This window comes from Bos grunniens, chromosome X, assembly GCF_055505025.1.
Source record: "Bos grunniens cultivar Pamir isolate PY7600 chromosome X, Bosgru_T2T1.0, whole genome shotgun sequence".
Lineage (NCBI taxonomy): Eukaryota > Metazoa > Chordata > Mammalia > Artiodactyla > Bovidae > Bos > Bos grunniens.
This window is the reverse complement of record NC_141194.1, coordinates 132,433,417-132,458,845: the sequence shown is the minus strand read 5'-3', so window position 1 is coordinate 132,458,845 and position 25,429 is coordinate 132,433,417. Positions and strand designations below refer to the sequence as shown.

The 25,429-nt window shown below is 51.8% G+C and overlaps 3 protein-coding genes across 5 annotated transcripts in view; 1 reads left to right on the top strand and 2 right to left on the bottom strand.

Annotated features, from left to right (window-relative positions):
* The window catches only part of ELF4 (E74 like ETS transcription factor 4), a 39,646-nt gene extending 36,891 nt beyond the window's left edge, over positions 1 to 2,755 (bottom strand). Inside the window, exon 1 of one of the 2 annotated variants that reach the window (XM_086387191.1) lies at positions 2,617 to 2,755. The gene's annotated coding sequence lies outside the window, so the exon portion shown is untranslated. Of the gene's footprint in view, positions 1 to 2,326; positions 2,466 to 2,616 lie in introns of those variants that run through there. The other variant, XM_086387192.1, reaches the window with a different exon arrangement.
* On the top strand, positions 1,579 to 12,476 carry LOC147341435 (uncharacterized). Its single transcript, XM_086387165.1, has 3 exons — positions 1,579 to 1,736; positions 2,142 to 2,715; positions 9,073 to 12,476. The coding sequence occupies exons 1-3, from the start codon at positions 1,579 to 1,581 to the stop codon at positions 9,109 to 9,111; spliced, it is 771 nt and encodes a 256-aa protein (XP_086243291.1). The 3' UTR covers positions 9,112 to 12,476.
* Positions 12,477 to 16,467: 3,991 nt separating this feature from the next.
* The window catches only part of AIFM1 (apoptosis inducing factor mitochondria associated 1), a 30,736-nt gene continuing 21,774 nt past the window's right edge, over positions 16,468 to 25,429 (bottom strand). For both annotated transcript variants that reach the window (XM_086387193.1, XM_086387194.1), the window contains 8 exons: positions 24,497 to 24,605; positions 23,644 to 23,751; positions 23,223 to 23,311; positions 22,630 to 22,770; positions 20,865 to 21,007; positions 19,280 to 19,404; positions 17,063 to 17,259; positions 16,468 to 16,736 (listed from right to left, as the gene is read on the bottom strand). In XM_086387193.1, coding sequence (XP_086243319.1) covers positions 16,665 to 16,736; positions 17,063 to 17,259; positions 19,280 to 19,404; positions 20,865 to 21,007; positions 22,630 to 22,770; positions 23,223 to 23,311; positions 23,644 to 23,751; positions 24,497 to 24,605 — 984 coding nt within the window. In that variant the 3' untranslated portion in view covers positions 16,468 to 16,664. The remainder of the gene's footprint in view (positions 16,737 to 17,062; positions 17,260 to 19,279; positions 19,405 to 20,864; positions 21,008 to 22,629; positions 22,771 to 23,222; positions 23,312 to 23,643; positions 23,752 to 24,496; positions 24,606 to 25,429) is intronic.

Sequence of the window (25,429 nt, the reverse complement as noted above, 5' to 3'; positions counted from 1 at the left end):
TGTATAGTCCATGGGGTTGCAAAGAGTCGCACACGACTGAGTGACTTTCACTTTCACTTTTTACTTTCAGTGCTGGGACTGGTTCTCAGCAAATGGTTGCTGAGTTAAATCTGAGTTTTAGGCCCCATATTAGACAATACCATAAGGTTAGCTTGCACTTATGGTTCTAAATAAACAGCTTATGTGTTTTGACGTATTTGATCCTTGGCAAAACCTTATGAGGTAGGTCTGATTTGACAGATGAGGAAACTGAGGCATACAATTAAATGGGATCACACAGTTAGTAAATAACAGAACTGGGATTTAGACCCAGACAGTCTGGCTCTAGGGATAGGAGGCAAAATGAAAATGTTGAGGGGAGAGAAGGGGGTTGGCAAGGACCAAGGCCAAACTTCTGTGCAGGGATTTCCCTGGGAAAGCAATCCCCTCAGCCTGTGTCTGGCTGGGCCTCTCAGGGAGGCCCTGAATTTTGCAGGCTAGGAACATTTTGGACATCCCATTAATCAGGCCCATGAATGAGAGGTCACAGCACCCTCATTTTGAGATTCCAATACAGGACAGAGGAGACAGAAGCCCACCACTTAGCTCCAGGCACCGAGAGGGCTGCTTTCAGGCCTCCAGTTTGTCCAGGGGTGGGCGCCAGTTCCTGAGCAACGGCGGAGCAAACAGTGCAGCAGTGGGAGGAATGCCAGACATAGTTGCAAACAAGCCACTCCTCCCGCTCACAGCTAGAGGCTGTGTGAGGGTGGCAACGTGGACCCTGCTCAACGCCCCCCCCCCACACACCTCCCCGGCTTGAACCCAGAGACAACCACTTGTAAGGCAGCCTCTTCCCCACACTGACCAGGAGAGGAAGTCCTCCAGGATAGTTAAGTCCTTCACTTAACTCAAGAGAGCTCCCCTTCAGGCTGTTACTGCCAAGGGTCCGCTGAATTAATGGTTGAGAAAGCACCTTCTAACCAGTAAAACCTTACTGTTCACTGTGAGGAGGAATTTGCATTCTAGTCGTACAAATGGGACCCTGGGTATTTTCAGTCCCAATGTATCCTGTCTCCCCAAAGCAGAGATCCAGATCTGATCCCTTCACCGACCCCCCCCAACCTAGCACTAGGGCCAGGGGTCAGCTCGCTGGGGGTGAATCCCTCATGGGCGTGCCCACCAGCTGTTGGGGCCGAGCAGTGGTGGCTCAGGCCCTGGGGTGGTGACTTCACTTCCGCTCCAACCTCCCCAGCACTCCTCCCCTATGAGGCCCCACCAGGCCAAAATCGAGAAGTCCAAGGTTAACTGTTCCTCCCCACTTTAAGAGCTAATTAAAATGATTAGCCACAATGAAGTGTCAAACATTAACCAGAAGAAGCTGCAGGACCAAACAGGCCTCTATCTCGGGCAGAGATGAGGGTCAGGACCATCAAATCCCACGGCTGGGATGTGGGGGGAAAGTTGGGGGGGTCGGGATGGGGGGCGCGGGCGGCGAGGTAGAAGCTGGCTGAGGCGCGGAGGGGATTAGGGGGTTAGGAGGTCACCCTGGTCAGGAGGGCCGGGCAGGGAGGGCAGGGCGACAGAGTTAGGTAGGGTGCGATGGAGGGACAGGCAATCCGAAAAGCAGCCGCCTCAGCAGTCTCCCAAAGCAAGGCGCGGTCGGCAGGGGACCCGGCGCTGCGCGGCTGCCGAGTCCACGAGCCGGCGGCAGAGGAGGGAACACAGAGGCGGGAGAGCGGGAACGCGGGAGCGGGAAGGCTGGCGGCCGGCTCACACGGAAACTCCGGCCCCTGCCAAGAGGTCTCTATTTTGGCGATCCAATTATCCAAGTCATAGGTGTGTGTGTGTCTGTGTGTGTGTCTGTGTATGTGTCTGTGTGTGTGTGCGCGCGCACGGGCGCGCGTGTGTGTGTGTAGAGAGAGAGAAAAAGAGAGAGTGTGTGTGTTACCCTAAGGCGCCTGGTCCCAGAAGCCCTAGGGGCCGCCAGATCAATCTAGCAGCCCCGCCACAAGGAGGCCGACCGCCTGCCCTCGGGCACCGAGCTGCTGGGGCAGGCTGTCACAACCGGCCCTGTCACGGACCTCGGGCTGTCCGGGGAGCGGGCAAACCCGCCCCCACCCCGACAGGGGAAATCGACTGGGCTTCTAACCCGGGACCGGCAGCCCGGGTTCCCCAAAGCACACGCGGTGGGGCGAGGCAAGGGCGGGACGCAACACGCCTCAGTTCTCCCACCCTTCCCTGGGCCCCTCAGCCCCTAATGCCCCGGGGCCCCGGCGTCCCTGTTCCCGCTCTCTGGTAAACTTTCTGAGGGCCCCGAAGGCTCGGAGAACCGGCGCCATCGACGTACCTGAGACTGCGCGGGCTCCGTCGCGGGGCCGGGGTCGACCGCCGCGGTCTCCTCCCTACTCGGAAGGCCGAGACGCGGGGTCCCCAGCCGGGCCGACCCGCCTTCTCCCCCTCGGAAGCCGGGCCGGGCGAGTGGCGCCGGGACTTCGGCGCCGGCGAAAGGAGAAGTGGAAGTTGAGCGCAGCGCCGGGTCGGTCCCCGCGGCCGCCGGGGCCACCGTTCCCCTCCTTCCTCCCCTCCCTCCTCTCCTCCCTGCCTGCCGGCCCCCGCGGCCCCGCGCCTGTGACTCACCTCGGCGCCGGGGCAGGCTGGTCCGGGCGGGCGAGGCGCAGGGCTCTCCCACACGTCGCGCCGCCAATGGCAAGTTGGAGGGCGAGATGCAAATACCAGGTGAGACGACGGCGCCCCTTATAAAACGACTCCGGGGGGCGGGGTGGAGTGCCCGGGGAGCCCAGACGCCAGGCCGAAGGAGGGGGCGGCTGGGGCGCCCGCGGAGGGGGCGCGAGCCAACGGAGACCTGCGCCGAGACAACCGAGCGAAAGGGGAAATTGCGCTAGAGACACACACGTCCCCGCAGGCGGCGGCTGGGGCGGGCGCGAAGGAGGCAGGGCGGGAGGGAGGGAAGAGCCGGAGGGAGGGACCGACGGGAGGGACGGCGGGCGGGCGGGGTGGAGGAGGGCGAGAGGGAGGGACGAGGCGTCTTGGTGGAAACAGCGCCCCTCCACCCCCGGCCCGCCGCGGTCGCCAGCACGGCAGGGGGAGCCGTGCCAGGGGCCCGCGCGGCCTCTCCTTCCCCTCCCGGCTCGCTGGCCCCCGGGGGCCGGCGAGAACCTGGCTCCCGCGGAGCTCACGTCGCGCGCCCAGCGCCCCCCACGTGGCGCGTCCCGGGGCCCGCAGCTCCCGCCGGGATGCCCCACACCGTGTCTCATAGAAAAAAAAACAAAAACAAAAACAAAACCATTCCATTCCCGGGGGACTCCGGATGGCTATATCCGGCCCCCTCGGTTCCTCGCGCTTACCGGCTTTGGCCCCAGCCCCGCGCTCCCGATTGTTATTGAGCGCCTGCGGTGCGGCGGACCTGCTCGAGGGCGGGCCGAGCGGGTAGGTGAGGCCGGGAGATGCCCGGAGGATCCAGTTTGGGGACTATATGCCAGACACCGTGGAATCCCGGGCCAAATGCCTCGTGCACTTGGCGCGACTAGAGAGTTTTGGGGATTTCTTAGGGAGGTCGAGCCTAGGGCTCCAGATGAGGGAGGCCAGGAGGATATGAATGTGGGGAAGGACTGGGGGGAGAGGGCTGGTGCAGCAGGTGCAAATGTATCGAGTTAGGGTGCTGCAGAAAAACTCGTGCCCCCTTCTGTCCAGAGCCAGGCTTCTCTGCTTGATGTATCTATTTGAATCCAGCCCATTCTACCTCCCCCTAACCCTGTCCTCTCACGTGCCTCAGCATCCATCCCAGCCCCCGCTCCACCCTACCCCCACCCACCCCACCCCACCCCCACCCCACCCCACCCCACCCCACCCCTCCCCCATCTAGGAGGCCCTAGGAGGGAGTTGACTGGGAATTGTCACTTCTGGCTCAACATGGTCTGGAGGAGGGGCCCTGCTAGGCCTCAGCCGGCATCTCCCTCCTCCGCAGAACGCAGCAAAGCGGAAAAGGCCCCAGGGGAGGGGGGCCCTCTGCGGGGGTGGGGGTGGACTAAGGACCTGAGGTCCAGGGGCCTGCTCAGCCACCAGCATGTCCGCTTCCCCAGCCTTGGGAAAGGAGAGTCCCTGGCACAGGACTGGGGAACAGGAGTGTTGGGTGACGCTGCCGAAGGTAGCTGTGGATTACCGGTTTCCAAGGAAAGACCTAGGGGCTGGACTGGGGCACCCGAACACCTTGAGACCTCTTGGCCACCTAAAGCTAAGTCCTTGAAAGAAGTGCCCAGAGAAAATTTCCACTCCTTTTCTCTTGTAAATGAACACACTTTCCCCAGGGGATTCTGGGTCTGAAGACGCAATTTTCCTGCCAGTGAGGCTCCCCTCTCAAAATTGTGGTAGATCTCAGCCATCCCTAAGGGGCCTTTACTTTGACCTTCACACACGCACATACACACAGGCGCGCGCTGGGGGAGGGGGCGGGCACAGGCTTTCCCATTTTGCTAAGAGTTCAGAGGTCTCTAACATCAGACAGACCTGGGTTCCTATTCCAGCTTCACCATTTACTGACTGTGTGTGTCTTTGGACAAGTCGCTTAAACTCTCGGAGCCTGACTTTCTTTATTTTTAAATTGAGGAAAATAAGAATCTATCCCCCAAGGCTGTGGGGAGGCTTGAATGAGATGGTCTGTCTATGGCAGTGCCTGGTGCTTAGTAAGCCCTCAATAAACGTTAGCTGCCTTTAGCATCATCTCCGTCTCATCTCGGTTTTCTCAACCCAGCTCTTGGGAGAAAGTGTGCAGGGCTGGAAGCTGCTGAGAATGGTGGCTGCCTCCTATGAGTGTTTGTGGTTTAAACCAAGCTCGAGGCCTCAAGGTTTGGAAGTGCTAGAGGAGAGGTCTTCTTGGGAAGGGCAGAGAGAGAGGATGACACGGGCACCATGAGGACCTGCTCACAGCCCTGATGCCTCCCAGTGACCCGCAGCCCATGGCTTGTGGGAATCCCAGAAGTTCCCACCATCCACAGCCACTAGGAACTAACCACAGCCCCGTGACCTGGGAGGTGCAGCCAAAGCAAACCCCACCCCCTTGAGGGAAACCTGGTGCTGACCTCGCCTGAGGGAGCCCTAGGCCACCTGAATGACCTTCCTGACTCCAGGTCAGCCAGGCTGCCGTTCCGATGACCTTGCTGCTCCCCAGCCCTCGACGTCGGGTGAGCCCCAGCCAGGTGGGGCCAGCGGCTGAGATCACCACTCCTGACGACAGCCACCCTGTCTCTGCCAACCGCTCATTCCCCGACTTGGCAGGAATTCCCTGTGTATGCCCAGGCTGTGCCATCCAGCGTGCCCTCTCAGCCTCTCTCCTTCCAGCCCTGTTTCCCCTCACTTTCCAGCCCCAGTTTGATCCTCTCGAGGCTCAGCACTGGGGTCCCTGGGGAGAGGTGGGACCACCTGGCTGCCCAGAGCCTGTGTAGGGCCACCTCCCCACTTCTGCGCTCCACTTGCCTTTCCACCTTGGCCACTTCCTCAGCCCCTCTATGTCGCCTCTTTTAAGCAGCGAGTGATGACCTATGTTATCCTGCAGATCACCCCAGGTGCTCTGGGGACAAGGTGGCCGGCTAGTTCCCCCCTCTCCACCCCCCCCCCCCGCCCCGCCTCCCTTAATCCCTTAGCCTCAACAACTTCTATTCAAACCTGTGGCCAGAACTAAATACCACAGTGCTGCAGCCTCTGTGGCCATAGCCCTTACTTTCCATCACAGACACATGCTAGGAAGGTCGCCTGTCCATCAGACTTTCAGAATGTAAACCATATTTGAAAGGCAGGAGAGAAGTTATGGTTTAAGAGGAACCCTCTACCCTGTAAAGCTGAGATGTCCCCTCTAATCCTTTCTATACAGCCAGCAGTCGTTCCTCTGTTCAGTAACTTCAGATTCACCTCTATTGGATTGACCTGATGAGGTCTTAGGTGCAAATGATGGACAGATTGTGGTTGGGCCTCATAAGGAGTTTTTGTTCTCAAAAGATTGTTGAGTAGCTGTAAAAAAGAAGAATTCCTTGGGATAGGTTATACCAAATTGCTCCCTGTGTGGCTCATACTGGGGGCAGCCGGGCTGAGGGGCCTAGGTCAAAGCACAGGCATACAAGTGGGAGGATATAGTTGGGAGCAACTTCACAGATCATGTTCTGGCCAGCCACCTTCCTTGGCTGGGGCTCTGGGAAAGCCTGTCTCAGTCCTACCCTTCCCTGACCCCTGCTCTCATTAAAATGGAGAGCTTTACCTTTCCCCTCCAGATCTTTACTGGGACAGGCCCTGGCATCCTGAGAGCCCCTACAACATTTCAGAGGAGTGCTGGGTTTCACTTCTTAGGCCGGACAGCAGCTCAGGGGCCTGCCTGGAGGAAGATGACAGCCCCACATAGGAGGTGCCATGGGCCCTGAGCGAGTGCTCTGCGTGTCTGCTCTGGGCCCAGGGGCTGTTGGGAGGCGCTGTCCCCACTGCTCGCACAGCAAGGGGAGCCGGCCTAGTATTGGGGAAAACAGATTCTGTGCCTCTGGGTTGGCGGAGATCTGGAGGGTGGGTGGAGGGGGAGGAACCCAATCCTGTTGGTTCATTTGCAAAAAAAAAAAACAAGGAAGAACTGGCTTCAGGCAGAGTTCAGTAACTGAGGGCAAGGCCTCTGGAGTCTCTAATCCCACTGGTCCCTAGCCCCTATCTTGGGGCCTAGGCTCAGCCTGGAAAAGTCCCTTGGAGAAAAGCCGAGAACAGGCGCCTGCTCTGGGGCACCTATCAGAAGCAGCGCAGTATCCAGAATTTTTTGGCAATCGTCCAGTGGAACCAGAGTTAACCCCTCAACCCCCGGCATCTGCTGCCCCAGCCCCCATCTTGTGTGGCAGGCCACCTTGCTGTGCCCACAGCCCTTCGGGGATTCCAAGTTACACTCTGAAGTTGCCACCCCTCAGTGCTGCAGGAAACACCAGTGGGCCTAGGGAGGCCTTGGCCCAAGGAGCTGCTGCTAGGGACCAGGGAGTGAAACAGAGGTGCAGATGGACGCCAGCCTGTGGAGGCCTTGCCAGAGAGAGCACCAAGTGATTTCTGTGGCCCTTGAGTGTGTGGGGTGTCGGGGGGAGACAGGGTCACAAGCAGCCACAGAACTGGGCATTCCCTCCTTAGATGGAAAGGAGGCTCAGGAGAGAGGAGGGAGCCCCAGTCACGTTACATGGGGTGCTGGTATTATATATGGCAAATGGCGCCCCCTGGAGTTGTGCAGGGAGAGGGCAGTAAGGACCGACACAGGCGAGCACAGGGCAGGGGTGCTTGAATGCGGGGGAGAGAAAAGGAAAGCCTTGTTTTGGAACACGAAGTGGGGACACTGGGCCTGACTCCAGGTCCTCAGAACTGGACATGCAGGAGAGTGATGGGGAGATGCTATGAGGGGGGTTTAGCTCCCAATGTCACCCACTGCACATCCTGCCAAGGGGCGGTTCTGGGCTGAGGCTTGTAACAGGATGTAGAGGATTCTGCCCTTTCAAGGTCGCCCCATCCCACAGGGAGGCAAGGACAAGCCTGAGCCACAGGCTGGACCCTAGACGGAGGCCCGTGAGGCCTGCAGGCACTCCTCAATTCACCCACCCTGCCCCCAGGACAGGGGGCGAGGGTTGTTGTTGTTGTTGTTGTTGAATTCAGAAAAATACAACATTTAATGTCTATAAAGGTGCAGTATGAGTCATTTCACGGAATGTCTAGGCCCCTTCGCTGGCAGCAAACAAACTTTCCAGCCCTCTTTTGAGGAAGCCATCCAACTGGGCTGCTGCTGCTGGTTTCTGTGTGAGTGAGTGAGTGTGCGTGTGGGTCTGTATGTGGGATGGGTCTCTGGAGGGCCTTGCCTGCCTATGTGTGAGTCTGTGTGTCCCTCAGAGTGAGGGAGAAACTGGGGCTGGTGTGCGTGTGTGTGCGCACACACATGTACGTACACATGCACTCGACTCGGGTGTGTCAAGTCCCCTCGAGCACGCGTGTGTTTGTGGAGGGAGTGTGCATGTGTGTGTCTGCAAGGCAGTGTGGTGTGTGAGCCTGTGCATCTGAGGGTGTCCACGTGTACATTTTTTCCTCATTGCTGCCAAATTATCTTCCCATCTCTCCCCTCACGAAGCGAAGGGCTGGCTGAGGGAAGCTAGCAGTTGAAGGGAAGGGAGGGAGGCGCAGAGGGGAGAGGGGTTGGAGGGAAACCAAAGCAATTCCTCTCGTCGGAGGAAAGTGTCAGCCAAGGATGAAACTGAAACCGAGGCGGCAGCTCGAAGCGGCAGCACCCTGGGATGGTCCCGGGTCCCACGCTCCCCCTTCTCCAGCCAGCCGTGGAGATTAGTCAGCCTGGAATTCCCATTCCTGCAGCCCCGGCTTGGGGTTGAGGCCGTGGTTAGCACGTGACCCCATTAGCACCCATTATCACATTAACACAAATTAGTATATCAGATCCTCTCCCAGTCACCTAGTGGGGCGCACGGCCAGGCTGGAGGGAGAGGCCCCACTAGCTCAGGGAGGAGAAGCCAATATGTGGGCATCAAGGGAGGGGGCAGGCTGAGGACTGCGGCAGGTCAGACAGAGGGACAGGGACATCAAGCTTGGACAATATGATCATTTTCCTAGGTCGTGCTCTGGGAGGAGACACCTTGGGGAGGGGGTTGGTAGAAAGGAGGGGGTTTCCAGGAATAGCTGGGCACCGCCCTGTAGGAAGGAGGCCCGGGCTCTGAGGTCTGGGCGGGAGACAGACGGTATTTCTCCTGGCACACAGTGAAACCTGGGAACGTTTAGGATCCTTTGGGGTTTTTTCTTTTTTTTCTCCCTTTCCTTTTCTTCATGGAAAATCCTTAGATAACTTTCTCAGATGGTTTTGGACATCCTGAAAGCAGGGGAGCTGTACTGATAGAGGACAAGATGCACCCAGAACCCTAGCTCAGGGCACAGGGTGTACATCTTTGTACGGATAAGGGAGACATACTCTACCCAGGCATTTATATGTAAAGTTGTATCATGGGAAAAGTCAGCCACTGGAGCCTCTGGAAAGGGTGAGGCTTGCGCCCCCCAACAGCTTTTTTTTTTTTTTTTCAGCTTAAAGGTGTCTGGCCACAGGTTATTTTTGTGCCCTGATACTCTCAATACGTTAGCTAACCAGCCACCACATAACCATGAACCAACACGGGAAGGTCAGCGGCATCATGACTTCTAGAGCTCAGGGCCTGCACAGAGGTGGGGCACAAAGCTCGATCAACCGAGGCCGAGGCTGCAAGTCTGAGCTCCAGATGGGCCTCTTGGCCGTTTTTCTTACATAGCTGCTGAATTCCGGATTGACAAGCACGGAATCCCTAACCGTCGCTCTCCATCCAGCCCAAGGCCGAGCCCGTGTCCCTCCTCCAGCACGAGCCCTGGTCTCAGACTGCTCCCCAGCCCCGGCCACAGCCTGTCCTTCTGCAGAAGACGCATCCTTGGTCTCATGGGAGCCAGGCTGGAGGATGGCTGTTCAGGGAAACCCACTCCTAACGCCTGAGACGCGACTCAGAGTTTCCATTCTACTGCCCGCGGGTCAAGAGCGCCGTCCCTGGAGAGCAAACGCTGCCCCTAAACCGCGGTCTCTTGGCTGGAGGCGAGTCTCCCCAAGCTCTGCAGGGCCCAGGAGGTGGCCCGAGGGACCCTGAAGAAGCGCGCACCAGGCAGCCCCACGCCTGGACGCTAGCGCTGCTGGTCGGCTCTCCGGACTCTACTGCCGCTCGGGTGGGAGCGCCGGGCCCGAGGGACAGTGGGGTCGTGGCGGCCCCTGCAGCTTTCCCCTCGCCCCGCACCCCTGGGCTCCCGGCGGGGGCCCGAGCTCTCCACCCCGACCCCAGCAGTGCGCCCAGGGAGCCTCTGCAGCGCCACCTGCAGGCGGAACGCGCGCCACGTCTCGGGCCGAGGCGGGAACCGGAGGCCGAGCGGGCGGAGGAGGAGAGGGGAGAGGTCGGCTCCTTGGCCCCGAGCGCTCCTCGCTCGCCCGCTGCCTCCTGGCGCCGCCCAGCCTCGAGCGGCCCGGCCAGCGCCTAGCCCCGTCCCGCGCCCCGCCTGGCGCTCGGACCTTCCACTCCTGCGGTCTCCTGCCCCAGGCGCCTCTTCTCGCGAAGCAGTGAAGTCACACCGAGCTCGATCCGCTGACTCATGAGAATCCTCCCCCGTCCCCGGCACACCCCTTGAAACTTCCCCGCCATCCCTTCTTTCCCGCACCTCCCTCCCTTCCTTGCGCCCCGTCGGGCGAGCAGGGGCGGCTCCGGACTCCCAGGGAAGGGCCTGTTGGGGTAGCTGAGAGAGGAAGGGCGGGCGGGAGTCCGCGTGAAGACCTCCGCGCTCGGCCCCTGCCCGCCCCGCTCTTCTGGGGCGCATGGGGGCTGCCCCAGAGGGAAGTGCGCTTTTGCAACGGTGGGCAAAACTCCCATCCGGGTATCCTTTTGCAATTATTCACCTACGCAGGAGGCCTCGGGGCTTCAGGACAGGCTGGGGAGTTCGCTTGGAGGCTGAAATCTCTTTGGAACCTCCTGTTCCCGTGAACAGCCGCAGCACAAGGGCTGGCGCCACCAAGGGGACAAACGCGGAGCGCTCTGAGCCTTGAGCTGCCCTCGACCCGGGCATTAGTGAAGTCGCTCAGTCGTGTCCCACTCTTTATGACCCCATGGACTGTATAGCCTGCCTGGTTCCTTCGTCCATTAAGCTGATCAAATGCCTGAGAGGTCGCTGTGGCCTTCCTCCTATGACTTGGTACTGGCGCAGGCCAGGCTGAATTGGGGGTGACTTTGAGGCCAAGGATTCCCTGTTTTCACCACCAGTCTTTGCCCCTGTACTGTGCCGCTGGTTTGAGGACTCCCACTGGAGTGGGACACCAGAAATTAGTTTCAACAAAGGTGGCAGAGGACCTCAGGCCTGGGCCAGGGAAGGCTTCAAGTTGGCAGGACTCTGCAGCCTGCTCTGAAACACCTAAAGCTCCCCTTTCCCTCTGGAAAGACAGAGATCCTTAAGCATTATTTGCATGTGTACGTAGGTACTTGCTAAGTTGCCTCAGTTGTACCCGACTCTTTGCGACCCTAGTGGACTATAGGCCACCAGGCTCCTCTATCCATGGGATTCTCCAGGCAAGAATACTGGAGTGGGTAGCTGTGCCCTCCTCCAGGGGATCTTCCCAACCCAGGAATTGAACGTGCATCTCTTAAGTCTACAGCATTGGCAGGCAGGTTCTTTACTACCAGCACCAACTGGGAAGCCCTAAGCATCCTTTCCCACCCAGCAAATCACAGTGCTGATTTTCTTTCTTACCCTGTATGCAGTTTCCTTTTGTCTCTACAGTAAGGGTTGGGTGGTGAAGCTTGCAAGCTTCCTGGCCCACTTGTCGCTGTATTTGGGGGCAGGGCTCTGCCAAGACCATGGCCGATGTGGAAATGGCAATGTACTAACAAGCAAAGGGGGCCTGCAAACTAGTCTCAGACTTGAGGTTTAATGTTGCATGAAGGGGATTTTCTGTGCTCATTATCTCAGCCTCAAGTTGAAAGCTGCTTGGTTAAGGTGGCTCTTCACCAGCCAGCTCTGCAGGGTGTGTTTGTTGGGGACCGGGAGCCACTGAATGGTTGGGTAGGAACATAGTGCTAAGATCATGGCTGAGAACAATCTCACCATAAAGCCTTCCTGGGGCAATTTTGGGCTTGAAGCCAGCCTTTTTTAGGGGCTAAAGGATGCCACCTTTCATGAAGCAGTTTTAAGGCTGTCAGACTCTCCATGGAGAGCAAATCAGGCAAGGAGCAATGTCTAAGGGCCTAGGTCTAGGTGTAACTTGCTATGTCAATTACATGTAACTTGCTATGTTGATTACATGTAACTTGCTAAGTGATAAGCCTCAAACTAAAACAACCACAAAAACAATCTGTTGAGTCAAAGGGATAGCAGAAGCAATGTGCAGAAACATTTGCCAAGGGTTTGGGGTCCCATTAGCATCTGCTGTAGACCCTAGAGATGAAAGGCAAGTGAGTCTGTGGAGGGCTGAAGGAAGTCCTGGGTGAGCATCTGAGAGACTTTTCCATACACAGGAGGTTAGAGCTGAGGGTGGAGGGATGATCTGTTTCCCTTCATTTTACAAATGAGGCTGCCGAGAGTTTAAGTAAACAGACTCATGTTCTGTTCCTAGAGATGAGAGAAAATACAAGAAGAGAATGGAGGAAGAACCATGATTCGGTCAGTAGAGGAAAAGCTTGGAGTAGATGGAAGCAGAACAGTAATGCGAGGAGTGATGAAGATCTGATGTGAACTCACACATCACACTCCCAGCACCTCTGTTGCACTGATGGTTCCCGATGACCTGTCTGTCTGCCACTAGGTTATAAAGCCACTGAGGGCAGGGACTGTATATTAGTCATTGTCTTATCCCTGGGGCCTGTTGTCCCACAGCGTGCAGTAAGTTATGCTGTATGTTTGCTAGCTGACCAATAAATCCATTTACAAATGTATATATGTATTCATAAATTCAACACCCACATTGAGTGCTCCTTCAGAAGCATTTCTGTGTTGCACTGCAAATACCACAAGAGCACAGGTGGGAACCTGCCTGGGAGCCAGGCAGCTCTGTCCACACACCAGATGTGACTCCTGGGCTTCTCCAACTGACACAGACCTTGGAGACTCCACCAGGACCAGGAAAGATCTTCAAGAAAGTATGAGACTAGGCAAAACTCATGGTGGGCCTCCTGAAGGTATTTGGGCTACCACCAAATTGTCAACACCTACCAGCCAAAGGCTGCAGTGAGGGAGGGTATGCGCCCTGGCGACCTGTGGGGTGTCTCAGGAAGAGGGTGCTGGGAAGGACTTGTAGAATTCAGGCCAGGCTGGGTGATTTGGGGGAGGGGTTAAGGAAGCCAGGCTTTACTCTGAATTAGATGCTGTCAGGAAGTGTCTTACTGAATAAATCATATCCAATAGGAGGGCAGACTGGAGTGTGGCTCAATCTGTAATTGGTAAGGAAGCAATAGTCACTTAGATTAGCCAGGATGGAGGGTGGTGGTTGCTCATTTCTGTGGTTTGGGCAGTGTTTGGCTTTTTTTTTTTTTTTTGCCCCTGTTCACACATGATTCTGGAGTAGTCTTGTTTTTGGCTCCATCCACCATGGTCAGGGTGGCCTCATATGCTGCTAATGTCCCATGAACCTGTTTACATTCAACAGCACACCCAGGCCCAGTGGGGAGTTTTTAGCGACACCAAGGCCTTGCTGACAGTCCCAGGCCAGCTTCCAGGTGTCAGGGGCCGTGTTTCTCTTTCTCAAAATGTTCATTTTGAGATGGTCCGTTTTCCAACCAGGAATTGGCAGTCCAGTATTTAAATATTCAGACCCTCCCTGTACTCTGACCCAGTCACACCCATCTGTAGAACCAGCCAGGCAGGGGAACGTCATCACTGGCCTGGGCTCTGTCTCTGTGTGTGGTTTTGTTTACATGTGTCCGTGCCCGCCAGAAATTCCCTGATAAGATGGGACAGAGGCCAGAGGCAGTCTTACTTCACCTCTGGGGCCGGCAGGACTTTCCCTCTGCCCAGAGCACAGGGCACTGGGATGGAGCCCCAGCAATCTCTTGGGCAGCAAGGGTGCCAGGCTTCAGGTGGCGTCAGGGAAGGGCAGAGGGGATATTGTGGCAGCCAAACTTGCGAGGAGTGAGGAGCGGGAACGGGAAGGGGCAGTAGTGGAAGGGAGGGGAGAGTTCCTTTGTATAAACGGGTCTCTAGAGGAGCTGCTGGTTTTCCTTCAAGGAAGCAGCCTGTGCTAGATCACTGTGGGTTCCCCACCCCCATCCCTTTCTGCCCTAAGCCTCTTGTCTCCAAAACAGGCCCTGTTGATTAGGACAAGAAGAAAGTCCCACATGTTGACCTCATCCTCCACTAAGAGGCTTACTCTGACCCCTTTCCAATCAAACACACTCCCTCCCCTCAGGTCCATCTTGCCAGCTCAAGTACGAGGACATCTCTCACCATGTGTGTCCTACAGGTGGCCGGGCAAACGTCAGCACCATCCTGAAGTGGGGCCAAGGCACCACCAGGTATCATTTGTAAAATGGCAAAGAGAAGCGAGGCTGCGGTCAAGTGGGTGAGCCCCAAAAGCTTGATATTTTGGCAGAGCCCCAACTTCACAGGGTGTGACCAGCCCTGTTCTGCGGCCCAGCTAATCACAGGCCAGCTATCAAGGGCCAAACCTCAGCTGGCACTGCTTGTCTGTAGTCAGAAATTGGTCCTTGGATTTGTTCCTTGTGATCCTTGGAGACCCAGGATCCCACATCCTGGGTTTCATCCCAGGATGAAACACATCCTGGGCTAAGTAGCAGTGGGTGAAGTAACGGAGGTCTGATAACCTGGATTACAGAGAACTGAGGCCCCAAGGCAGAGGCTCACTTTTACAATAAGCCCCGTTATCTAGCATCATCCAGCAACCAAAGACTTGGTCAGCACTTTGCCAGGGTTTTCGAGGGGGATAGGGAACGTTGTCCCCATCCTGAGGAAAAAGTCTGCTCTGGGAGAGCTTACAGCCAATTTAGGGAGTGAACACTAATAATGAGGAGACTACTTAAAGGACAATCAAGTTCAAAGGCAGTAAGTGCAACTGAAGTTCAAAGATGAAATCATGTGTGGGCACTAGTCCAGCTGGTACTACGTCACCATGGTGGGATTTCATCCGGGACTTGAAAGATAAGCGGGATTTAGATATGTAGAAGGGAACAGGGGCGGTGTTTCAGATGTGAAGAGCACAAACAAAAGTTTAAAAGTGGAGATAAACCAGATGTTTATGTGTCTGCGCATATGCATGTTCAAAGGTGGCCCACAGGGCAGAGGGGGCCGAGGTTGGGACTTGATATGACTAATGACAGGAAGTCAGTGTATGTTGGTCCTATGCTGTAGGGTCGGGGGACGTGGACCAAGTGATGCTTTAGGAAGTGATCCAGCAGCAGTGATTGACAAAGGACGGGTGCTCTGGCTGATCTCCATTCTTCTCGTGCCTACAGGGCTTTTTGTATCTTCCTGTGGACACAACTGACTATATTATGCTTCTGGGTTCATGTGTCTGCTTTCCTCACTGCCACCAGCAGCTCCTTAGGAGAAGTAGCCATGTTTTCTCCATCTTCCTATTCTGCCATCTACATGGCTCCTAGTAGGTATTCAATGAACACTGAATAGAAGAACAGATCCTTTCATTTTAGTTAACTGAATTATTATGACATTCCATGCAAGGATGGCAACTGTCAAAGAATTAGACGAAACTGCACCTAACAGTGAAACAAGGCAAATCACAATTTGACCTTTTTAAAAAATGATTTAAATGCTTCAGGGTCTTACAGTGTCTTGGTACCATCTCTGTAAGCAGCAATCACTATATAATAAGTCCCGTTTCACAGAATACTAGATGAGTTTTATACCTATGGATTTAGGTATGTCATGCCTCAGATCATACTTCACTAAACGTGTATATATATGGTAAGAAGCTGTTCTAGTGCAGCTAACTCTTAAAGTGGACATATGTCCCGTTCTAGTGTCCAGAAGGGATTTCATTATAGCTGCTACTCCCTTTAAACAAACCCAATACCGATAACAAAATCCAGCCTGGTAATTATTTTCTCTTTAGAAAAAGATTCCCAATAGGACTCTTGAAAGTAGTAAAACTTTCCTCTTAATAGAAATTAAGATTTGATTTTTAAAAGTTAAGTAATTTGAAATGTAAAATATGAGTTGATTTATGAAACTTTGACTTCTCTTCCCAGGAAATCATCTATAAGGTGAGGCATGCCTATAAGCCTATTTGAGATAAAAGGGGATAGGGGAGGGAAATTTCTAGTTTGGGGGACAGTGAGTGGAGGAGTTGAAGAGACCAAGATCCCTCCACGAGTCAGACTCCAAGCTTAGCCCTGAAGCACTGGTCTCCGAACCTCTGTTTCCGTTTGCAGTAAATGTCTTTTCTGCTCTCCCCTCCCACGACCAATTCAGTTCTGGGCTGGGGGGTACACAGGGGAGGTGCCCCAGGTAGAGCAGAGTGGAGTCCACATGTTTATGTGTGTGCTCATTCAATGTTTCACTGAGCACCTACTATGAGCCCTATGCCCAGCTCTGGAGAGAGAACCGTGAGAAGACAGGAAACCCAGAGTTTTGGCTTCCAGGGAGCTGCAGAGCAGCAGGGGGACATGTAAGCAAGGAACAGGCTTGGGAGGATCAGGAAAGTCTTCAGAGATGGCGATTTTCCCCAGAGGAGGGGAGAGGGGTCAAGTTCTGCGGGAAGAGGCCATAGCAGGTCTGTACAAAGAGGTCTGGAAGGCGAGGGAGTTCAGGAAACTGAAAGAAGCTGAGAGTGTGAAGCAAGGAGAAGGAGGCCAAGAAAGATGGTCTATTTGGGAATGCTTCCAACTGGCCTGCTCTCTCATTCGCACAGCTTTCCTCCCTTCACCCACTCGCTCCCTTTCAAAGAGAAGAGAATTTAGAAGAATCAGGTTTTATTTAATGATGTGAACATTAAGAATTTGCCTACATGGTTGAAATATTCACAAAGGACTTGATCATTCATACCCATACATTCAGAGGAAGTCTGCTGAATAAAAAAAAAATGCTCCTTTACTCATCTAAGCTGTTCTCAGGGACAGCCAAGAGCCTGCCTGCTACTCAGGGCGAGGGCTTCAGTCTTCATGAATGTTGAAGAGCTTGGCTACTTCATTGAGATCTTCATGTTGCTCACCGTCCTTAATAATCTGAGGGACAGAGGAACAAGGAGTCTAACTCACTTCGTGTGTGTGCGGGCCAGGCCAGCCCCCACTCCACACCGGGAGGGAGTTGTGGGAAGGGCTTTCTGCAAAGCCCAAGTGAGGACGCCACCCAACCGTGTCCTGAGTGAAAAAGAAACATTCCTTTTATAAAAAAAGAAAGAAAGAAACATTCCTGAGCCAAGGCGACACCTTGTTCTGCTCAGGCCCAGTCTGACCTGGGAGGACAGTGCATGGCAGGACAGCTGATGAAGTCACAGGAGCAGCTTCCGCCCACACCCCTATCTTCCTCTCAGAGCTGTGCTGGCACCTACCTTCCGTGCTATTGGCATCCGGTTGAAGATGTTCCACAGCACGATCCCCACCACCACTTTGTCCCTGAGGTAGAAGATGACACCTTTGCCGTAGTCCTCCCCTTGGGTGGGGACCTGGGGGACTGCAGGGTTGCTGGGAGGAACAGGGATGTCCGAGGCCTCAGACTCTGTCTCGCTCTCTGATCGGATACCAGTGCCTGTGGTCAACCCCCCAAACAAACAAGCAAAGTCAAAACAAAACAAAGTCACTTATTATGCGCTTGGAAATTCTAGAAGGCAAGTATCTTTCAACACCTGCTTCAGGCTGCTTCTAGATGATTTGTTTTTCTATGCTGCCTCAGTAAACACTGGTCTTCTCCAGCTCCTCTCCATTGACAGAGCCAACAAAAGCTCTTCCTTGCCAGTTGCTGGGCACTGGGTCAGTCTGACCCCAAACTTTCTATCTCATTTTAAATTGACTCTACGGATATTTCCTGGTATCTTTTTCAAATTACAGAAGACTTATTCTTGTCGTCTGAGAAACATCCTAGAGCTACGGTCAGTACAATAGCCACTAGTTAGGTATAGTTATCCTAATTAAAATTAATTCACAATTGAAGTTTAATTTTCATTAAAATTGAACAAAAAATGTAAAATCCAGTTCCTCATTTGCCAAACCAGTTCATTTGTGAAACCCAACGCTCCCTGGTGGTCTAGTGGTTAGGATTAGCTGCTCTCACCACTGAAGCTCCGGTTTGATTCCCGGTCAGGGAAGCCTTTCTTCTTGAGCTTCCCAGGTGGCGCTAGTGGTAAAGAACCTGCCTACCAGTGCCAGAGTCATAAGAGATGTGGGTTTGATACCTGGGTTGCGAAGATCCCCTGGAGGAGGGAAATGACAATCCACTCCAGTATTCTGGCCTGGGAAATTCCTAGGATGTGACTGAAGCAATGTAGCACGTTTGCACTAACCACATTTCAAGTGCTGAAGAGCCATATGTGCCAAGTGGCTAATGTTTCGGACAGAAGACAGAACACTGCCACTATGGCAGAAAGTTCTCTTAGCATCATTAGAGACACTCTGGCCAAAGCAGAAGGCACTTCTAAAGGGAAAAACCGTAGTGCAAGTGTTTCCTCCTGGGTGGGGTGGTGGCAGCAGCCTGGGGAGAGGGTACTTTGTCTTCTGAGAACCAGGCTTCAGGTAATACTGCCTGGTGGACAGAGCAGTGACCTGCAGTTTATAAGTCCCTGGGTCCTCCTCCGGGGATCCACTTCCCAGGAGAGGTCCAAATTAAGGAGTAATAATGTAATCCACTTAGATTATACATGAACAAGACCCTTATATCCATATGTCTTGCTTTCTCCTTAAAGAGCAATTTGTCCTTAAAATGCCTCTAATAGGAGGACACAGAGGTTAAATAACTTCAGCCAATGTCACGAAGGGAGAGAGAAGAGGCCTGGGAGTTAATGAAAGAGATGTGTGTGGGAGAGACATTCATTTCAAGAGAGATATTCTTTGCTTCCTGTCTAAAGAAAACCTGGTGTTCAGATCTGACAACTGGAACTAGAGGCGGCTTAAGAACTACCTGGGCTTCCCAGGTGGCCCTGTAAAGACTCTGTCTGCCCATACAGGAGATATGGGTTCAATCCCTGGGTCAGAAGATCCCCTGGAGGAGGGCATGGCAACCCACTCCAATATTCTTGTCTGGGAAATCCCAGGAGCCTGGCGGGCTACAGTCCATGGGGTTGTGAAGAATCAGACATGACTGAGCGACTGAGTATGGAAGAACTACTCAGCCCAGTTCTTCACTGTCCAAGGCACAAGGAAGGGAGCAGGTCCCACACTAAGGTTCTTGGGCCTCGTTCTTGGGATCAGCAGGAAGCAAAAAAAAGAGGGGGTGGCACTGAAAAAGTACAAGTTTTCTTCATCACACCAGTCTTCCTAGTCCATCCAGAAAAACTAGACTTTCAGTCATTGAGTTACCTACCGTCCAGAGTCTAGGATAACACCCACTGTAACCATCTATGCTCTGACCAGGATACCTGATTTCACCAGCTCTCAGACCACTGAAGAGTAAGGACTTTGGGTCTGGTGTGTTTTAAAGCACACCATGAAGAGTGGCTTTCACAGGTTCCCCCTGGCCAATACAGAAAGCCCTTGTTTGGGAGGATTTGGACCACAGCTTAATACTCTTCAATACTTTTCAATACTCTTCACGAGAAGAGGCTGGGCTTCCTTACCTGACTGCTCTGTGGCAGATTTGGGGTTGTCCTGTGCAGTTGCTTTTGCAAAAACACCGACTGTGGGCAAGCTACTGTCCACCAGACCAATCGCTTCATAGCCAACATCGGGGCCCAAATCACTCCTGAGGAAGGACAGAGAAGGTATTCTGTCAGAGTACTGTCAAGAATGGTGTGGCAGAATGTTTTCTCTATGACAACAACCATGCTTTCGTGCCAACCAAAGAACCTGGTGGCAAGAGAAATCCCAAAGTGATCTCTCGCCTGCTAGGGCATCTGGGGACAACTGTGAGAAAGCACGATTATCCCAAACAGTTTTTATTTTTCCTTAACAAGCCACTATGCATATTGCAGATCCATACTGTAATCTATATGTTTTAAAATTTTATCATGTGTTTATACCATACACCACATCTGGGGCGGGATGACATCCCCACATTTACTATTCACTACTTCCCTTTACCTCTTTTCAAAGATGCCTTTTTGAAACTTTAAAGAGTGCTCCATATCTATGGAACTCAGAATGTGAGATATTTTGTGGTTTTATTAACTGATAAACTTCCTTACTTTACTTTGCATCATTTCCTCTTAGCTTTCATTTTTTCAAAGCTGAAATGCTTTCTATACAGAGGCACCTTGGCTCACTTGGTCATTTTATTTTCTTTGTTCTTCTTGGAAACTTTTCCTATCATCATCATGCTAGGAAGTTCATGGAATATTGGTGGCAGAGGCACGCCATGGTTTTGTAATCATCTCAGTGACTTGAGCTGTTTTGTTTCTGGGGCCCTATATTTTGTTATCTTCTTGGCCAAAGAAGCTCATTGGACTGGTGTCTTCAGGGAACAGTCTACAATGACTTCTTGGATTCTGTTCACGGAAACTGACAATTGTAGAGCTATTCTTTTCCTAAGTATATTATCTTACACATGTTGACCCCGAGATCCATCTATTATTTGTTTTGCTGCCCACTCATGAAACTGTGCGTGATCATCCTGAAATGTACTGCCATCAGCTGAGAATTTTCTCAACAGAAACGGCTTAGAGGTTTCTGAAACCTTTAAGTTTTTTTTTTTTTTTTTTAATGTATCCCATCTTTCAAATCAACAAGATGAGAGTGGGCCAAACAGGGCCAGCTCCAGTACTCAGGAATATCCATCACTAACTTTTCATTATCCAGAAAGCTGCCTATATTTGTCTGACTCTGAATTGCTTATTTTAAGAGTTACATGAGTGGGCTGTCTTTGTTTGTAGGTTGGGCTCCTGAGCATCAGCAGCAAAGAACAAAGAAAATATACTTCTGTCTTTATCTAAGAGCACACTTCTGTCCTACCTACTGTAGCTCCAACTCTGAGTTATTTTAGCAGAAGTTCTAGTGCCATCTCCATTCATTCACCTGTTCAAACTTAGGTCGAATGGAGTCCTTTTACCAGAAGATGGCTCAGGGGTAGAAAGCACAGACATGAGATGCAATTTTTTTACCCTCTGTATGAAGCTAACTGGCCCACAAGGAAACCAAACCATATGATTCTGGCTCCATTAATTCTGTGTTCTAACCGACTGAGTCCTCAAAGCACAAAACTATTACCAGAACATTGACTGATGCCAGTACGGCTTAGCAGCTCCAGTCATATTCTCTCCAGCCAATCTTCCGCTCACAACAGCATGATCATGGTGCTCTACCCGCCTCCTACCCAACTTTATATCGTAGAAACATGCGGCATCTCCTGCCTTTGGAGACAAATATGTTACATGACATATGATTAAAGAAAAAAAGCAAGTTAAGGACAGAACATAAACTTTGGGGGTTCAAAAAAATGCTTGTGATGTTAACTAACATTTTCCATCCACAGGTTGGAATCATACCTACAGTATCAAAAACAGATACGCTTCCATTTTTAAAAAAACATCAGATGCTTCCTCAAAGCTAACCTCAGTTCTGCATGCTCCAGCTTGCACTTTCTTCTGGTTCTGCCCTTTAGCAGAAACAGGGTATTTAATAACCAGGATTTGCAGAATATTTTTTCCTGTGTGGAAACCAGTTTTTAGATGTGACTGCCTCTTACCTAGAAATCTTTTCCAAGGTGAGATTTTTTTTTTGATCATTCAATATTCATTCATTCATTCAGCAAGTATTTCCAGAGTATTTACTGTGTACAGCGCATCATACTGTCTGGGCTGCAGAGACATGCCTGACACAGACCCTGCCCACATGGAGTGTACAAGCACTGAGGAAGGTGTGGCACTGTTGCACTGATGGTGTGCCATACAAGAGGAATGCAGTGAGTGAGCTCAGGGTTTCAAGCAGAGAGAGAACCCCCTGCTGGCTGGAGGTGAACAAGGCCAGCTTCACGGAGGATGTGGTGGCTTGTTAGCTCTCTCACTCTTTGTTCATCTTTGTGGCTATTCAGATACCCCCAAAGCAACCTAAAAATCCAACATATGAGCAGTGGGGAGATAAATTCTGAGATCCACCAAACGGAGTATTATACAGTCATTACACTGTTCACAGAATTGGAAGCAATGTGGAAAAAACTTACATTTGAACGTTAAGTGAAAGAGAAAAGAATACAAAGGTTTATACGTAGTATGCTTGCCATGACTGTCTACAACAAAGAAAAACACCTATGTGCTAGGAAATGAAGGGAAGGAAATACACCCAAATATCCGTGGCTGCTGCTGAGGACTCCCTTTCTTCTTTTTGGCTGCGTTTTCCACACAGAGCATGTATGGCTTTTATAACAATTGTAAAAAAATCCAGTACAATGTATCTTTAAAAAAAAAAAAGAGCTTTAAGGGAAAAACACCCTTCAAAGTTCCTACGTCCTTGGTTGCAGAGTCCATAATCAAACACAATACACTTGTTATGATCTAACAATAGGGAAATTACCTCATGTTCTTACATACTATAGTCCTGTTTGTGTTGTAACAGATTTTTAAAAACACCTAAAAATAGTACTCAAGGAAAATGAAAATGGAGTAATTTTCCTTTCCAGAGAATGTTACAAAACTGGACTCGTGTTCAGGCAAAAGGAACAGCAGATCAGTCTGAAAGCTGCACACACGCCTATCAAGGGGATGCTGATGGCTGCTGCCAACAGCGGAACCGGGAGAGGCCTACTTCTGTGGCCATGTGCACCATTCACTTCCTTTTCCAGAAGCCTGTGGCATGAGGCCAGACCTGATCCTGTAAACTGAACAGTTCACAAGCTTCTGCTGTCTACCCTCAGCTTCCAAACACAGAGACCCTTTTTGAGCAGGCTGCTGCTGAATCTCTGAGCAACACCAGGCAGACTTGCGCCCAGGCCCGAGCCAACGCACTGCATCTGGTCAGGCCATCACCGCACACTTACCACCCAGATGTTAGAGCGGGCCTGGAGCTCTGCATTTACCCGGAAGCCACCAAAATCAGAGTCTATCTCTAATCCACCAGTCTTGGCCAACTCAACATTGGGCTCCAGGCCCACGGCTGCCACTATGTGGTCAGTTTCTACCTGAGGACAGAAAGAATTCAGTCAATGATCACAGTTTCCTCATATACCTATGGTTGGAGCAACTGTATATCACGTCACTAAAAATTGGGGCTTTATCAAAAAATCACTGATTAACTCTGATAAAGAGGTTCTAAGTTCCATTTCATAAAGTGTCACGCCTGCACACATACATACCCCCTTCCATCCGAACAGAAATCTGCCACCGTAGAAGGTCTCAAAAGTGTGTGACATACACAAGAAGGGGATATGGGAAATGGTTCCCAGGTGTCTATGCCGGCTCCCATCATTTTTATTTTAGTAGAGGACAGTTCATTCAGAAAATTATGACAGGTCAATGGCAACTGCCAAGACAACTAATCTATGGGTATCAAATGAAGGAGTAAGAATGAGGAAACAGGGCAGGGCAGGGCAGGGTTGGAAGGTCTTCTGGCAGCCTGTCTTCCCCTCCTTACCTTCCGGCCATCTTTCAGCTTGATGAGTAACCTGCCAGCGCTGACTCCAACTGATTGCACAATAGCACTAGGCAGCACCTTAACCCCCTCTGGAAGGCAAACGAGACATGAGGCTGAGCCTGTGAGCCCACCACCCTCACAACAGACGAGAGGCATCCCCCACAAAACCAGGACTCGTCAGCACACGGGCGGCCTTGGAGAGCCACAGGCACCCACACCCACAGTTCATTTCCGGCACTTCCAGGAATCTGCTGCATCAGATTCATAACACCTACATGAAGCCAGTTGACAGGAGAATGGTGGAAACTTTTCACCTGGCAGCCGGTAAGGCTTATGTACAGGGGGTTCCCAAAGAAGCAAACTCTGCCAGTTCTAACTAACTCCAGACAAGAGTGGGAGCATATGGAAAGAGTGTCTCTACCTCGTCGGACTTTTTCCATGGTCCAGTTGCTGAGGTATTCGGGGAGGACCTTCCCCATATTTCCTTTCTCAGGAAAAAGCTGAATCACTTCTGTGCCTGAGGCTCGAGCTGGGAAGAAGAAACAGAGTAGGTAAAGCAGGAGGCAAAGGCCAACCCCAGGAAGAGAAGTAAAGGGGCCAGCGATAGCCATCTACTGCACACAAGGCAAGGCCGCGACCTGGGCCAGAGCACCCATTTCTGGGCCACTAGGGCACAAGGGCATCCATCCACATGGCAAACACAACAGGTGCCAGAACTTGTCCCTGGATTCAGGGACATACAGTGAAGTCGGTGCACATACACCCAGGCTTACACAAGTGCCTTCCAAGCTTGAATAGTATGCACCCTCCTGAGAAGATGCTCTGATTTCACACAGCTGAAAAACCACGGTAAGAAAACAAATGACTGCTGTGAAACATTCGAACTGGAACTCACAGATAAGTCAAGCTGCGAACCATCATGTGTCGGAAAGAAGTCTTTGACTTTTATGGGGAGCAGCAGTTCAAAGATACATGCAGTTCTTTAGTCTACACTGCCCCTACCATCTTAATAACTCACTTTCCTTAATATTTTATTTCTAAGCAGTTCTGGCCTAGAGGTGAGAGGAAAAGGAAAGAAAGCAGCACTGCTCAGCTGCTTGGATGAAAGCCTTTCAATCACTAAGGTGACCCACATCAGAGCTAAGCTCTGTGATTAGTTTTTCATCATGTAAACATTAATCGACCCCTTTCTACTGATGCTGGCAAATGCATCTCTGAAAAGCATGTGCTATAAGGCCAGAGAAAGAAAATGGAGGTCACTCCCCAATACTCACCCTTTCTGCCAAGAGCACAGGCCAGTTCGCTACCAAGAAAGCCTCCACCAATAATCGTAATTGACTTGACTTCTCGGGAAATCTTCTCTAAGGTTCTAAAGTCTTCGATCTGTAGAATCACACCAGTTTAATCCATTGATTTCCCAAAGGGGTATACAATGATAATACTAGGAAATATTTTCTGATAAATCTTTGACAACAGTAATTTGCACATAAAATCTTCTCCTTGTATGAAGTGGCTCAATTACAGCTTCTATTTTATTGATGCAAATTTCTTTCTCCAATGTAACACTCTATTAACAGTAGTTCTCAACTGGGGACAGGCATGCCCCCTCTCCCCCAGGGAATATCTGACATTGTCTGTGGCGTTTTTGGCTGTCACAGGTACTACCTGAAGCTAGTGGGTGGAGTCCATGGACACTGCTAAACACCCTACAGTCCATCCCCTCACCACAAACAGTTATCCGGTCCAAAATGCCAAGAGTGCCAAGGCTGACAAACCTTGTTGTATTAAGAATTTAAAGGATAGTAAAAATCTTTCCCAATACCTATAGAAGTGGCTGGAAATTTTCAGTTTTCATAAGTAGAACATTGTGTTAAGACGCAACTCCTTCCTCTTTTTCACTTAGGTACTCTTAACTTTTCTCCCCAAAGTCTCCACAATAGCATTTGCAGTGAAAAATGCCAAGGGGCTCTAAGGAGTTTCAATGACTCAAGTGCATCAGAAAAAAAGAAAAAAAACAACTGTGGAAGGGACATCGGAAGGAACTATAACAAGCAATAAAAAACGCTAAATGTATTTTTTACCTAGGAGCTCAAAACTCTTGAGTGAGGTATTTGAGGTGCAGAGAGAGGAAGTGATTTGCTCAAGGCCAGATAATAAGTCTGTGGAAGAGCCATAGATAGAACCCAGATCTCCCAATTCCCAGGTGG

Coding starts and splice junctions, on each gene's coding strand:
- LOC147341435 (XM_086387165.1), top strand. CDS start 1,579: ATGGAGGGACAGGCAATCCGAAAAGCAGCCGCCTCAGCAGTCTCCCAA. Junction 1,737..2,141: donor GGGAACGCGGGAGCGGGAAG/GCTGGCGGCCGG, acceptor CGGGACCGGCAG/CCCGGGTTCCCCAAAGCACA. Junction 2,716..9,072: donor GGGCGAGATGCAAATACCAG/GTGAGACGACGG, acceptor TTTTTTTTTCAG/CTTAAAGGTGTCTGGCCACA.